The sequence below is a fragment of the Telopea speciosissima genome, chromosome 8 (genome assembly GCF_018873765.1).
Source record: "Telopea speciosissima isolate NSW1024214 ecotype Mountain lineage chromosome 8, Tspe_v1, whole genome shotgun sequence".
Classification (NCBI taxonomy): Eukaryota; Viridiplantae; Streptophyta; class Magnoliopsida; order Proteales; family Proteaceae; genus Telopea; species Telopea speciosissima.
In genome coordinates, this window is record NC_057923.1 from 40,573,316 (window position 1) to 40,589,514 (window position 16,199).

The following is a 16,199-nucleotide window of genomic DNA, read 5'->3' on the forward strand; positions in this document are numbered from 1 at the left end:
GTGATCGGAATCCAAAAAACACGATCAAATATTTTTAATTAAAAAATTCATAATCTATCATTTTATGTGAAATAAGTTTTACAAACCATTTCTAAAAACGGTACAGGACCCTCTGTCTCATTTGACCATACAGTCTCTCTCTTGATGTTTCCCAATCAGTCAGTGGAGACCTTGTTGAGTGACTCTTTCTATTATACCCATGCCCAAAAAAAACTGGGCTACTTTGAATTTTTGGTTATAAGTCCGGAACCCGAGGTCATAGCTACCTCGTGGAGCATTGACTAGATGGCCGGGATAAATGACGTAACCCCATTAGTGAGATCCTACATACCGACAAGAAGGCAAACACCAACTCCTTGCAACTGTATAGTTCACCACTGGATGTACAGACTTCGGTAGGTACCATCCCTTGATTTTAAGGTTTTACCCAAACACATGATACATTAGGCCTAAGAAACATGTAGGGAGGATTGACACGCGAAGGCATTGACCTTCGAAGTGTTTTGACACAAAAACAGCAGCGTGCTGCCAGCCTGTTTTAGGTTTGAGGCCTGAATAGGGTTATGAATAAGTTTTACCTTAGGTTTAGATTGGGTCATCTAAACCCTTTCATGTCTAATATGTCATGATAAAAACCTGGTCCCATGCATACATGATCCCAACTCAAACTGATATTTTTTTTTTTGTGAAATCTTTTATTTTGGCAGATTGACCCCTGCTTAGTTAAAATAACATAACTTCATCATCCGAATTTCAAATGCATTCATTCTTTTTTTTTTAGAAAATAGACTCATAGGGATTTCATTTGTAAAGAAATAGAATATGTCCAATTCTGTCTCTAAGTGAGCTAAAATTTCACTTCAAGTTGCTATAAAAAATCAAATTCTTCTATTCTGGCAGATTGACTGTTGTCTAATAAAAATTATATAACCCCATCATCCGTACCTCATTTTCTCTGATTCCAATTTTGTTAGAAACTAGACTCATAGAGCTTCATTTTGTTAGAATAAACCATTATCCAATTCTTCCTCTAAGTGAGCTGAAATTTCACCTCAATCCAAACAAAAACCTCTACTTTACCATTTAAATTTCTGTTGTTGCTGTCTCTGGTCAAACCACTCTGGTCGACCTAGATGGGCCAGAGACATCAATCGGAGTTTTTGTACTATGTAATTTGCATCTTAGAAGTGTGGGGCCCAGTGTTTCGTATCGGGTATCCCCTCATCGTGTCCCCAATGCTTAGTAGAAATAATTTCCCGATAATGGGACCAAGTGGGCCCCGCATATCATCCCGTGTACGCAAAAAACTAAGAGAAACATGTATTTTCCATAGGGCTGTCCCTAGCCAAACTGACCCTAGGACCTTTTCACTATTTAAACCCAACCCATTTTAGAAAAGAAGAGGAAGAAGCTTGCTTCACCCTCTACTATTCAAACGTAGAGCGGGTTGAAGAGAGAAAAGAAGAGGAAGAAGCTTGCTTCACCCCCTTACTCTCAAACTCTAAGGTAAGCCTCTGCCAGAATCGGCCTTCTCATCTCCTAGATCTTCTTAGTAAAATTCTGATTTGGAAAACTACTCCAGAATTGAACATAAATTCTTTTCCTAGCATGATACCATGTAGAATTGCTTGATATGGATGCTTAGGAACTAAATTCCTTACATGCATATCTAAATCCTTCCTTTAAGTTTTTCAATTGATCTTCCTGAACCCAGGTATACTATGAATGTCAATTCCAGCCATGAAATGGCTATCTATCATGCCAAAACAATGAATATAGATTTTGTTTTGTAGGATAGAACTTGAAATCCTTGCTTGCATGTTCAATTCCTAAACCAATCAAGCATGGTTGCTTTGATAGAATATGAATCCAGGCTACAGCCATGCATGGTTGCTTTGATAGAATATGAATCCAACCCACCATGTATAGTGAATTCCATCAAGTAGATCTAATTGGGATGTGTTCTTGCTTGTTGAGCATCACCTCCATCTAATTTGGGAAGAATTCTGCAGAAAATCCCCTGAGAACATTCGAATTTTCATGTTGTACAAGCATTGGCCGATCCACTTTGGACAATCTGGAAGGGCCAGTGCAATCATCCAGAGTTGGTCTTTGAAACTAGATTTTGGTCCAAACACCCTGTAACCTTAAGCAATGTCCCCAAGGCCCATTGGGGCGAAGCCACATGGGATTTCCTTGGTTCTTCTAGACTTGGTATCATCTCTATGATTGGATGATCCACTCTGGCCCATCTGGAAGGACTAGTCCAAAGGACCAGAGTTGGACCTTAGAGCCAAATTAGGAATTTATTAATTAAAGACCCCCATACCTATTCCCTAAGACCATTGCAGTAGAATCACATGAAAATCCCTAAAAATCCCTCACTTTTGCTGCAACTATCATCTCTGGCTGATCCACTATGGCCCATCTAGAAGGGCCAGTCCAATTGGCCAATATTGTTGTCTGCCTTGTTTTGGGTATGGACTTGATTCAAACTTAAAGCTAAGGGTACCCTTAGGACTCTAACCTCATTTAAACCCTAATTAACACCTACTAATGAATTAATTAACTTACGTCTTAACCAAGTGTGCGACGAAGCGAATCGAAGCCCAACTGGGACCTGACAAGCTAGTGAACAAGCAAGACTTAGCCAAGGTGAGTGGGAATATGCCATTCATATAGGTGTAACACTACTATTGTGTTATGATGTGGTGATTAATTATGTTGCAATTTCTTTCTTTTATTCTTGATTGTTGTATGGAACTTTAATGAGAACTATTGAGATACTATATTTGTTGGACTATACGTATATGAATTGATAGATTAGACGTCGTAGTCGGCCTGGAAATGAAGGGTATGGTGCATTGTAGTATAGGATGCGGGAGCACTGTACACTTCATACTATGCTATATAGTATTGCATGTGGCTAGGGAATAATACAACCCGTACTACGAACGCTTGCCAACAGGGGTTAAGGTGTTGGATACAACAAATGTGTGAGGTCAACGTCCTGGAGGGGCATTGGTCGGTCAGTAGACTCATCGGGTCATTAGGACAGGTGGTGTCGATTGTCCCATCAGTCAATAGGGCTGGTGGTAGCACAACGGTAACATAGAAGACTAGTCGGGCTGACCTTGGGAAGGGATGCCAGAGTTGACTGGTTTTCCCAATAACTCAATGGGTGTATCGTGGGAAGGGGTTAGAAGCCTGCACCAGGGATACATGTATTGGGGAATGTAGTATTACTTACTTACCTAGTGATTTAGTTTTATTGTTAGGTGAACTAGAGAATAAAATCTAATCTCATGCATATAGGATCATTGTGTTGCATCTACATGCATGACTTATTATTCATTAATTGGGCTCTGGAATCTTTCTTTTTAGATGATCTTGCAGGTAAAGAAATCCCTATGCGGGAGGATGATGTTGTACCAGAAGGTGATACTAACGGTGCCTATGCGGAGATGGAGCCCGAGGGGCATGATCCCTCTTATGGATGTGATTACTATGCCTCTTGTGATTGACCTGACGGATTGAACATTTTCTCTTCCTTTTGGTATTTTGGATACTTACCTTCAAATAGATAGGTTTTCTATTGTGTATGATATGTAAAGCTTTAGAGAGGTTATGTAAACAAAATACAGTATGAGACGAATTGTAGAAATAAAGACTAAAATATACAAATATTTGATTTCCATGTGAATAATCTTTTAGCTTCCCGCTGCACTTTGTAACTTTAATCATTTTCTATTATAGATGTGTGGTTTGTGAGTTGTATTACTGCTTTTGAGATCCTGGAGGTGGTTAGATACCATGGGTATCCGGGTCACTTGTCGGATTCTCTCAGGGGGTGGATTCAAGGTGTGACACTTTCACTCACAAAATATTCACATGTTTCCAGCACATCCGCTTTGGTTCATAGAACCTCAGTCATTGATGAACCATAGTACTAGTTCACATTTTGCAGTGACAAGATCCTCTCAGGTATTGAGTCTTGGTGACACATATCTATCCCAAACCTACATTTGGTAGTAATACATGAAGGAATCAACATAAATAGATTCTTCACCAACATATATACTTATGTGTGCTTTCGTATTCGTACCCTGACATCAACATGCCTAAGCGTACCCTATTCGATGACCATATGATAAGGGTGCCCAACCCAAACCCTAGTCGTGACTCCAACTTAAAGTATGAACTTAGGGATAAAAATGTTCAAAAAATTTTATACCGCATGTGATAAAATTAAATCAAAACAAATAAATAGTTCAATTTAAAGTAATCCGGGTTTGATGGACATATAAATCCAACAATTGAATCTTAACTGTTGGATCCACATAAGCCACGTGTCATCCAATGGGCTATGCACTGGTACTGCACTTGTGATGATAAAAATCCAATTAAGTCCCAAACTTTAATATAGTTTTAGGTTGAGGGTTCTACTATGTAGTCACAGAATTGTTGGGTACCTCCTCCTGTGGAGAGAGGGACCCACATGGTTTTGGGCGGTAAAACACTAACCACCTTTAAGGTGGTGTCTCTTTCTCTCAAACCCAATATAAAAAGCCATCATGAGCCGGTGAGTGGACTCCACCTCTCATTCTTTTATGGTCTTTTTTGTATCATTTTTCATTTTTTCATGTGTTTGGTATTATTTTTGAAACTTGATTTTGTTTCAAATAAATGAAAACACCCCCAAAATCATATCAAGAATCTATTATGGATTATGGCCCAAAACATTTTTCCTTCATTTTTTAGCTAGTTCAATGAGCACATGCTCTTAAGCCCTCAAAGTCAAGGGTAAAAGTATCATTTGCATTTTTTATTAGAAAGGCATTCTCCTGTGATTGGGCTGTAATCTTCGATAGAAATCACTATTTACTTGCTGTTTTTATTGAATATTTATGAAGAACTTGATACTGCTATGTGATTTCTATGACTGCAGGCCTGGAAGGAGAAAAGCATGAATCAATGATAGAATCAGCCCCCTTAGCCGATTTTTTATGTTCAATACCAGCTGGGCCGGTCCGTATGTGTGCAAATCGTCATCTGAAGGGCATTATCATAATTTGACAAAGAGGAGATTTCTCAAGAAAAGTCAATATTGGACTCATTGCATCAGTAAAATTAAATGGTTAACATTTAATTCTTGGGTCGAGTCAATTCGGTTCAACGAAGGAGGGATTATGGCCAAAAAATGGATTATGGCAAAATTGGAAAGTGTGAAGAAGGAAAAAAAAAAAAAAAAAAAAAAAAAGAAGAAGAATAAGAAAGATATCTCTCATTTACCAAAAAAAAAAAAAAAGATTTCTCTCCCTAATTTCTCTCTTCTCCTACGTAAACCCTCTCTCACACATATCTCTCTCCACATTCCCACCTCTCGGTCCCGCATATTTCTCTCTCCCATATTTGCCTCTCCTCTTGATTTAATTCCTAATTTCCTTCCTTCCATATCTCTCCATAGATTTTATCTTTCTTCTCTACGATTGAAAACAGATTTTTCTCTCATTCTTTATGTGGAAACTATCAAAAGGAAAGGAGGAAAAAAAGGGGTATTGGAAAGGGAGATAGTAAGCAATAAGGAGAGGGGATTTTGGTAGAGAAGGAGTTCGTTCTTGGCTGTGTGGGTTTTGCTGGTTCTCGGTTTGGGGAGAAGAAGGCTTGAAGAAGAAGAAGAAGAAGAAGAAGAAGAAGAGGAAGAGCATCTACCATTGCCACCATCCAGCACCTTCACACACTTGAATCGCCATTGTTGCCATTGCGTCTACTCTCTTCTTCCCTCTCATTCTCTTGGCTTGTATCCCTAACTTCTCTTTAGTAATTCCTGTTAAATGAGTAACTATACTTGCTGCTATTTTTGGGAAGATGATACTTTAAAGATGATTTAATTATTCATTCTCTTTTCTTATTGATTGCTTGGAAAAGACTTAGGCATCCCATTATAATTTTTGTGTAATCATGTTTACATCTAGTTAGGATAATTTATTTCTATGATTCAAGTTAACCTAGCAAGCAATAGTATTGAATTGATTCATGTGGTCATATCGATGATACGGTATACCTGAGTGGATTGTGCGTACCCGAGTTCTTTGAACTTTCGATTCATTGTAGCAATCGAACGAAAATCTTGCCAAGATACATTATACCTAAAAGGGACCCTATTTTCTGTGGTTGTCATGGGGTTTGTAGTCTCCATGAGCCGAATATGAGAGAGATTGAATGATGAATCTAAATTAAAGTTGATTCAACCTAAAAACAGTATTTTCTCACCATCTTTTATCCGCTTTAATTGGTTGCTAGTGTTGGTTTCAAATTAATTAATTTGCATTTTTAGTTTCAACTTAGACTTGATTTAATTTCGTGCAACCTAGCCTCTGTTCCCCATAGTTCGATACCCATACTTTCCACTGTACTAGTGTTTAGTTAGGTTTATTTTTGATTGGTTCAACGACTCGATCAAATTTTGGCGCCATTGCCAGGGAACTAGAGCACGATTGCTAGAGTTTTATCAAGTCATTTAATTTTCTTTCAATAGCTTGCATTAATCTTTATTTCTGAATTTCATTTAAGGTATTTCAGATTTTAGCATCTCTTAGTTAACAGCCTACAGTAGCGTTAATTTTGATTTCTTTTTGGTGTTAACATAGCTTACTTTATTATTCATTCTAAATTTGTCTATTAGTATTAGTGATGGACTCACAGTTTTATTTTCTACTGTAGGTATTGGATCGTTGGAGGTTGTTTGAGAGGGGATACGGTTCAGGTGGATTTGGTTATTTCAAAAAGACACTGATGCAGTCCGGATAGCCTCTGTGATATTCTCTAACTTTTCTCTTTATTTTTCTTTTAGTAGCTAATTTCAGCCTTGTATTATTCGGTCCCACGCTGGCCTAGTTACCCTTGTATGCTTTGGTCCCATACCACTTTAGGATTGACCTTGGTACGATTGGATCTGTGCTAGTTTAGGATTTCATTTTATTTAGCGTAGTTTAAACTTTTCATTTTTTTTGGATAGGTTTAATTTTAGTTTTAATTTACATGTGTAATTTTTATTGTAATTTTATTCTGTAATTTTTCTTTACTAATTTTGTAATTTTCTTTTTCTTTTAGTATAGGTTACCCTTGTATGTGTGGTCCTGTGAGCTTAGTTGCCCTATTTTGATCAGTCCCACATTAGGACATTCGACCCTACACTTACTACGTTTGGACCCCAATAGCTAGGTTGATACACTTGTATGCTCGGTCCCAGCCTAGTTTAGTTTGGTCATTGTATGTTTGGTACGTGCTCAACCCGACCTAACCTATTAGATTTTGACCCCAAAATTGAACGTACCCGTAGGAGGATTAGACACCGTATCAGGATGGGTAACGTGGCAAACCGACAGGCCAGGCCACTGAGTGATCATTTCACTCCAACTGCATACCAACCCCAAACCGGCATTAGGCTATCTACAATTGAGGCTGCTCATTATGAAATAAAATCAAGCATTATCTAGATGCTGCCATCGTTCTATGGACATCATAATGAAGAGCCCTATAAGCACCTGGATGAGTTTTTGGAGATTTGCTCTACAGTAAAAATCCAAAACCTCTCAGAGGATGCCCTAAAACTGTTGCTATTTCCATTTTCCCTCAAGGATAAAGCCAAGCATTGGCTGCATTCCTTGGATTCTGCACAAGTAACCACATGGGCGGAAATGCAACAATAGTTTCTGAAGAAGTTTTTCCCAATAGGCCAGACCAATACCATTAGAAGGGCCGTCACCACCTTCTCCCAGAATAGTGGTGAAGAATTTCATGAGTATTGGGAAAGACTGAAGGAACTACTTCAAAAATGCCCCCACCATGCTGTACCAAAATGGCAATTGGTACAGTGCTTCTATGATGGTCTTAGTGACCTGTATCGTCAGATGGTGGATGCCTCTTGTGGAGGAACGTTTATGCACAAGAGCGAGAATGAAGCATGGGATCTTTTTGAGATCCTGAGTGAAAACTCCCAACACAAAGCTTCAGCCTCAAGGACTGAAGTCCCCACGCTTGGGCAACCAAAAAAAGGTGGATTCTATGAGATCAACCAGAGTGCTAACATAAAGGCATAGGTTGACTTGTTGTAAAAAAAATGGACTACTTGCTGTCCGAAGGACCTGCCCAACCCCCATCAATCTCAAGGGGATTTTCTCCATCTAAGCAAGCTGAAGCTTGTGCCCTCTGTGCTGACTCGAATCACTATGTGACCAATTGTTATTTAGCAGCACAATATCTTGAATTTATCCAGGAAAAGGTACAAGCCGCTCAGGGTTTTGCCAATCCAGGTAACGACCCATTTTCCAACACCTATAACCTGGGATGGCAAAATCACCCCAATTTTTCATGGAAAAACCCTCCTAATCCACCCTTTAGGCCACCGTTCAATACCCAACCTAATGCCTATGGGGGTGGACAACAACAACCTTACTCTCAACCTCAACATACCCCATCCTTTGAGAGTGAGGTAATGAAGGTGCTGAAAGGTATTGAGCAGAAAGTGGGAATCAACGACCAATTATTGCACTCCCACACTCAATCTATCGACAAGCTAGAGACCCAGATTGGTCAACTTGCTGAAGCCTTCAATAGGAGAGAGACTGGCCAACTACTAAGCCAACCTATTGGGAACCCCAATAATACTCAAATAGGGAGGAGTAAGGAACAAGTCTAGTCGGTTAGAGTGTTGAGGAATGGTAAGAGGGTGGAAATACATAACACACCACCTACCTATGAGGACTTCCGCTCTAATACCCCTCAATAGACCACACCAGCAGAGTCAACCCCAACCCAGGCAGAAGTTGAATTAGAGGCACTGAGGCCTCTCATTGATGGGAATAGAATCATTACACCTTCTTTGGTCCATTCCCAGGAAAATATTGAGAAGGAGAATGAGCAACCAGTTGGGGAGGGACCTCAACCGGATAAGTATACACCCCGAGTCCCTTTCCCTAATGCTCTCAAAACTCCATTGTCTCCCCCATTTGGGAAGCAAGGAGAGAAGATGAAGGAGATGTTGGATTTGTTTCAACAAGTCCACATCAACCTTCCATTATTGGATGCAATCAAGCAGGTTCCAGCTTATGCTAAGTTTCTGAAAGACCTATGCACTTAGAAGCGTAAGCTGAGGAATCAAACTCCCAAAACCATATACCTTATAGAACAGGTAAGTGCAATTATCACTGACCTACCCCCCAAGCTGAAGGATCTTGGTGCACCACTCATCTCTTGTGTCATTGGAGACCTCTCCATTAACAAAGCATTGTTGGATCTGGGGGCTAGTGTGAATATCTTACCTGGTTTGGTTTTTGAGAAGTTTGGATTAGGAGAGTTGAAGTCCACTGAAGTCATACTTCAGTTAGCCGATCGTTCTATGAAAAGACCTCGTGGACTTCTAGAGGATGTTCTTGTGAAGGTTGATGATTTATACTTCCTAGTAGACTTCCTAGTCCTTGATATGGAATCTACCTCAGCCAAGCTTCTCCCTATCATACTAGGGCGTCCATTCTTGGCGACCGCCAATGCTTGCATCAACTGCAGGTCAGGTGCCATGGACATATCGTTTGGGAACAAGAAGCTTCGGCTAAACATCTTCAATGCATCCCTAGGACCCTACAGAGAAGATGAGTGCTTTGCTCTGGATATGATTGATGAAGCTGTATCTCAGTACACTCCCCAGATCCTTACTAATGATCCTCTGCAGCTTGTGATGTCCTTTGGGGCAGAAGACTTTGATGAAGAGGCCTATACTGAAGAGGTGAACGTCCTGTTAGATCTTAACCCCTCTTTCGGGCAGCCTCCCTGGACCTATAGTTATGAGCCTCTGCCACCCTTGGCTACTTCCCCTAAGCCCTCTCTCTGGAGTCCCCTCTACAACTGGAACTCAAGCCTCTTCCCCATACCTTAAAATATGCATTCTTGGGCAAGGAAGAGACTCTGCCAGTTATCATATCCTCTGAGCTTACTGAAAGGCAAGAGTCCCTCCTGTTGGAGGTTTTATCAGCTCACAAAGCTGTAATTGGCTGGTCTTTAGTTGATCTGAAGGGTATTAACCCTTCTGTTTATATGCACCGTATCTATTGTGAAGACGGAGCTAAATCCGTGCGAGATCCATAGAGGCGCCTTAACCCTAATATGAGGGAAGTAGTGAAAAATGAAGTAGTAAAGTGGCTTGACACGGGTATTATACCTATTTCGGATAGTTAGTGGGTCAGTCCAACTCAAGTTGTCCCCAAGAAATCTGGAATCACAGTCGTCCCTAATGACCAAGGTGACCTTGTCCCAACTCGTACCACTACGGGTTGGCATGTTTGTATCGACTACAGAAAGTTGAACAAGGTCAAGCATAAAGACGACTTCCCTCTGCCCTTTATTGATCAGATTCTTGAAAAATTGGCTGGGCAGAGCTACTACTATTTTCTTGATGGTTATTCGGGATACAACCAAGTCCCCATCTTTCCCAGTGACCAAGAGAAAACCACTTTCACTTGCCCATTCGATACATTTGCCTTTCGGAGGATGCCGTTTGGGTTGTGTAATGCTTCGACCACCTTTCAAAGGTGCATGATGGCCATATTTTTTGACATGGTCGGCCATTCGCTTGAGGTTTTCATAGATGACTTCTCCATCTTTGGGTCATCTTTTGATGAATGTCTCCACCGTCTATCTCTTGTTCTTCAGTAGTGTGTGGAGAATAACCTTGTTCTGAGTTGGGAGAAGAGCCACTTTATGGTTCGTAAGGGTAATGTACTTGGTCATGTAGTGTCTTCTTAGGGCATTGAGGTAGACAAGGCTAAAGTGGATCTGATTGCCAAACTACCCCTTCCCACGACTGTTAAGTAGGTTCGTTCCTTTTGGGCCATGCCGGGTTTTATAGGCGTTTCATCAAGGACTTTAGTCTCATCTCCAGGCCCTTGTGCAATCTCCTCGCCAAGGATGCCCCATTTATCTTTGATGAAAAGTGCCTGACTGCTTTTCATACCCTTCGGACTGCATTGTTTGAAGCACCTATTATCCGGTTACCAGACTGGTCTCTACCATTTGAGATCATGTGTGACGCCTCTGACTATGCCATGGGTGCTGTACTTGGTCAAAGGGTGGATGGGAAGCCATCTGTTGTTTACTACGCTAGTAGATCCTTGTCTGATGCTCAGTTGAACTACACCACTACTGAGAAGGAGCTCCTAGCTGTGGTCTTTGCCCTGGATAAATTTCGCTCCTATCTTTTGGGCTCGAAGGTGATAGTCTTCTCGGATCATGTAGCCCTTAGGCACCTTCTTTCAAAGCATGACACCAAGCCAAGGCTGATCCGATGGATTCTTCTCCTTCAGGAGTTCGACTTGGAGATCAGGGATAAGAAGGGGTCAGAAAATGTTGTAGCAGACCATTTATCTCAGATTCTTTTAGATTCCTCTCCCATACCGGAGTTGGTTCGGGAAACTGTCCCTGATGAGCAATTATTTTTCATTTCGTCAAAATCGACTCCATGGTACGCAATTATAGTGAACTATCTCACTATTGGACAATTACCTCCTGATTGGGATAAAGCAACTCGAGATAGGTTTCTCTCTACTGTGCGATACTACTATTGGGAGGATCCAGAGCTGTTCCGATACTGTTCGGACCAGGTCGTTTGTCGTTGTGTCCTTGAGAGTGAGTTTCAAAGCATATTATCATTTTGTCATACTCTCGCCTATGGGGGCCACTATAGTGGCAAGAAAATTGCTGCCAAGGTATTACAGTCTGGTTTCTATTGGCCCACGTTATTTCAAGATGCACACACCTTTTGCAAGACATGTGTGAGATGCCAACAAGTTGGCAATCTGTCCCGACGTGATGAGATACCCCTAAGCCCTATCATAGTGGTTGAGATTTTTTATGTTTGGGGTATTGATTTTATGGGCCCTTTTCCTGCCTCATTCGGTAATGAGTATATCCTTGTGGCAATTGACTATGTTTCGAAATGGGTAGAAGCCAAGGCTATGAAGACCAATGACCACATGGTGGTTCTCTCTTTTATTCAGGAGTACATTTTTAGCCATTTTGGATTTCCCAGGGCCATCATTAGTGATGGTGGCTCTCATTTTAGACATTGGAGGGTAGGGGCTTTACTGAAGAAGTACTCTATTAACTACAAAGTGGCCACCCCTTATCATCCCTAGACATCTGGTCAGGTGGAGGTATCGAACCGAGAGATAAAATGGATATTGGAGAAGACAGTTAGATCGGACTGTAAGGATTGGTCTACTCGGCTGACTAATGCTTTGTGGGCTTACCGAATTGCATATAAAACTCCTATAGGTATGTCTCCATACCGATTAGTTTTTGGTAAGGTCTGTCATCTTCCGGTTGAGTTGGAACACCGAGCATATTGGGCCATAAAGACATTTAATTTTGATATGACTCAAGCTGGCTCCACTCGCCGTCTCCAGCTATTTGAATTGGAGGAGTTGCGCAATGATGCCTATGAGAGCTCACGCATCTATTGTCACGCCCCCATCCCAACAAGGGATAAAATACATTATAAGGGGTGACTAGGACGACGCTTGTCATCCTACTAAGCTGCCAGGATCACTGACACAGTGTCCCAACGCACAGTCATAACTAATATTAAAACAATATAATATCAGAGTGCGGAAAGGGAAATATTACATTCCAAATGATCACTAGTTTTGCGGAAGCGTATAAAATTAATAGTTACAAGATGATCAAAGCCTAGATGATAAATACTGTAGTTAATCCATTTTTCATTACCATCTAATAATGATCAACAAGGGTATAACAGTAAATATTTATACATGGGCCTACGCCCTAAAATAAACAAAAGGGGAACAAGTCCCTAGAATTCTCACGGCCCGTAGGCACAATTGTCACAAGGACACCCGTTGCCATGTTCCTCTAACACAGCTTCCGGCTCCTCCGTACCTGCATCATAATCTAAAAATTGTGTACACGAGGGGGTTAGCTCTCCACTGAGCCAGTGAGGGGATGGGGATGCACAAACACACAATTCACATAGTCCAATGATGCATGCATATGTTAAGTAAATTTTCCACCTAACATCACAACTAAGTCAATGGCATATGCTACTGTGACAACTCGGGAGACACTGTGGGTCACTTAACTTATCGCCACAATGAAACCTCAATTGTCACCTGGGACCTACGCCGATCGAAGCCTCCAAGACCACTCAGTGGCAGACCCCTGATAACCAATACTACCATGACTGGCCTCTCCCACCTCCACAAATCTGGTGTACTGATTACCCAACACCTAAACCCCTGTTGGTAAGGGTCGTAGCATAAGGGTGTAAAATCCTAGCCACAGCTACATGCAAGTCCTATCGTCCCGAGAGGTAATCCGGGCGCATCAACTTTTCATCTGGTTTAGTGCCCGGTTACCAGCACGGCACGGCGCATACAGTTCAACATGACATTCAACATAATTTCTTCATAAATATATATATTATCCGGGGTTTCGGCACCGGCACCCACCGGCACCGAGACCCATCAAAGTAAAGCATCTCCAATTAACATCATAACATTCATATATAAAAGTATGCAATATGCGCAAGCATGCTTAATAATTTATAATGATGACATAATATACAATGCAATAATAATATCAAGCCCAAACAACCAAACCCACTCACTATATGTGTTATGCCCCGATGTTATGAGTTGTCGCCGAAATCAAGTAACACGTCACAAGATGAAAACTTTAAACCTAAATAAAGAGTGAAAATAGGGTTAATTAAGTAAAGGGACGGATCCCCAAAAGGTCTCCCATAAATCATTTAAGTATAAGGTTTCAGAAGTAGAGTGGTTGCAGGAGTGGTTTCATGCCCAAATTCTGCAACCACATGTAAATCCTAGGAAACCAGGGGCTCAGGACAGTTTCAGTCAAGGTCGGTTGCAGATGTGGTTTCAGAAAACTGAAACCGAGTGTAAATCCGACCTTCACAGGGGCTCAGGACAATTTTAGTCAAGGTCGGATGCAGATGTGGTTTCAGAAAACTGAAACCGAGTGTAAATCCGACCTTCACAGGGGCCTTCTCGGGAAGGTAATTTCAGGGTGGTTTCTTGCAGGTCTAAAACCACATGTAAGTCCTAGCTAACCAGGGGCTTAGGAAGGTCTCTGCCAAGGGTGGTTGCAGGTGTGGTTTCTCAGGTCTGAAACCACATGTAAAACCACATACCTGCAGAATCGAAAATTGAAGGGTTTCTTGCTAGGGATTCATTTTCCAAGGGGTTTAAAGGTAGGGAGGCTTCAAGAAAGCTTCCTCCTAGGTACATTAGGGTTCTAAGACCTCATTAGGTCCATGTAATCCCATGGATTTAAGAGGGAAAACAAAGAGAACCTAAATTAGGACATAATAGGGTAGAAACCTTAAATTTCTTAAATGGAAAGAGATTACTTAGGCTTAGGGCTTGTAATGGAGTGAAATAACTCCACCATAGTCTAGGTTTAGAGGTTCCAAGAGAACCCTAGGTCGAATCTCTCCCATTTCCCAAACCTCAAAACTCAAAATAGATGAAGAGATGTGGGTTTCAATGGCTTACCTTCCCCAATGTAGAAAAACTCCACGTAGAGGGCTCCACAAGGTGAGGTTCCAAGCCTTCAACCAAGCTTTTCCATTCCTCCTTCTCCTTTTCTCCTTCCTTCTTTCTTCTTTCCTTCTTTCTTCTTTCTTCTTTCTCCTTTCTCTCCTCTTTCTCTCCTCCATGATTTAGGTTAGATGGGAGAAGAAATGAAAATGAATGCTTCTCCCCCCCCTTTGTCTTATTTATAGAAAATGGGCTTGGGTCCTTTAAGTTAAATGGGTCAAATAGCTAAATGGGTACTTTAAGTTAAATGGGTCAAATAGCTAAATGGGTGGATCCAAGATAAATGGGTCATTAGGCCAAATGGATAGTTTAAGTTAAATGGGTCAAGAGGGCTTAATGGGTTGACCCATGGTCTTATTTAGGGTAAAGGAATGGGTTAACCCATCTTTGGGTCAAATAGAGTCAAATGGGCCCTCAAGTTGAATGGGCCTCTTAACTAAATGGGTTTGCCCACAGGTTTCAAATAGAAAAGAACCCACTTGGGGATGGGTCCATCCACCATGGGATTATAAGCCCATCACACGCTCCCTTAAATAAGTGGGACCCACAAATAGAATATTCCCAACTCAACTAAAATAGTCCGGGCGGTCTAAATCTTGACCCGCACTTCGAGGGCATCGAGGAAAAGGGTAAATAAATAAAATTAAGGGCTAGAACTTACTATTTCCTTTGCCATGGGGTGTCAATGGTAAGCCCGTATCATGGTCAATAATTTGTAACTGGGTTTGACCACCAGTGAGAACAGCTCACCAGCACGTGGCAGTGATAACCACACGTCACGGGGAAAAATAAAAATTAATTATGATCCGGGGTGCGGGTATAACATCCTCCCCACCTTACAAGAAATTTCGTCCCCGAAATTTGAGGCAGCTAGGGTCTCAAGTGATAAGGACTGTTGGATAACAACATCCCAAGTCACCCACATCTTGAACTAAGTCAAAGGTCGAGTCAAGATGAGGCAGTGCCTACATGGCACAGCAAGTCAGGTTTCATAATTCTCTTTTCTTTACAGGGTCACATTACCACAGGGGTGTGGTTCACAATAACCCTATGAAAGCAAGGTTCCAACTACTAAGTTAAGTTTCAAGGAACAGAGTTCCCTAAATCTTCCAGATCAGGTGATACCATTCTAGCCTTCACTACTCTGGTCATTCTTGGGTTAGAGGATTTAACCTGTCCATGTCCCAACATAGGGTTCATATTCTGAAGGCTTTCACATCTGGTTGTCTCATTACCTAACCCAACTTTAGAATGATTTGGAATATTGATGGAATCTCCTATTGTTCACTCCCAGTACGGAGGGAACGCATTTGGTGATCCATTACCCCATTCATATCTGTCGTTGGAGAAGGTCTTGTTACATCCTTCAGTTTTAGCTTTCACAAGCTTTAAACCTACAACACAGTTATCCCACAGGGAAGAGTCCACATCAGTCCTCTTTCGAGAACCAATAACCTTTTAATAGTTTTGGTCCAAGTCAACTCTTCAAGCATGTCTCAATAATTTAACCTACTCGATCATTAAATTCATTATTCATTTCCCTAAGGTTTGGTCAACCAAGGTCAG

General features: G+C 41.2%; 1 protein-coding gene across 1 annotated transcript; it reads left to right on the forward strand.

Moving 5' to 3' along the window:
- The first annotated feature begins 8,122 nt into the window (after positions 1-8,122).
- LOC122672296 lies at positions 8,123-10,143 on the forward strand. The gene is made up of 4 exons (XM_043869790.1): positions 8,123-8,284; positions 8,900-9,100; positions 9,194-9,784; positions 9,955-10,143. The coding sequence occupies exons 1-4, from the start codon at positions 8,123-8,125 to the stop codon at positions 10,141-10,143; spliced, it is 1,143 nt and encodes a 380-aa protein (XP_043725725.1).
- The last annotated feature ends 6,056 nt before the right edge of the window (positions 10,144-16,199 follow it).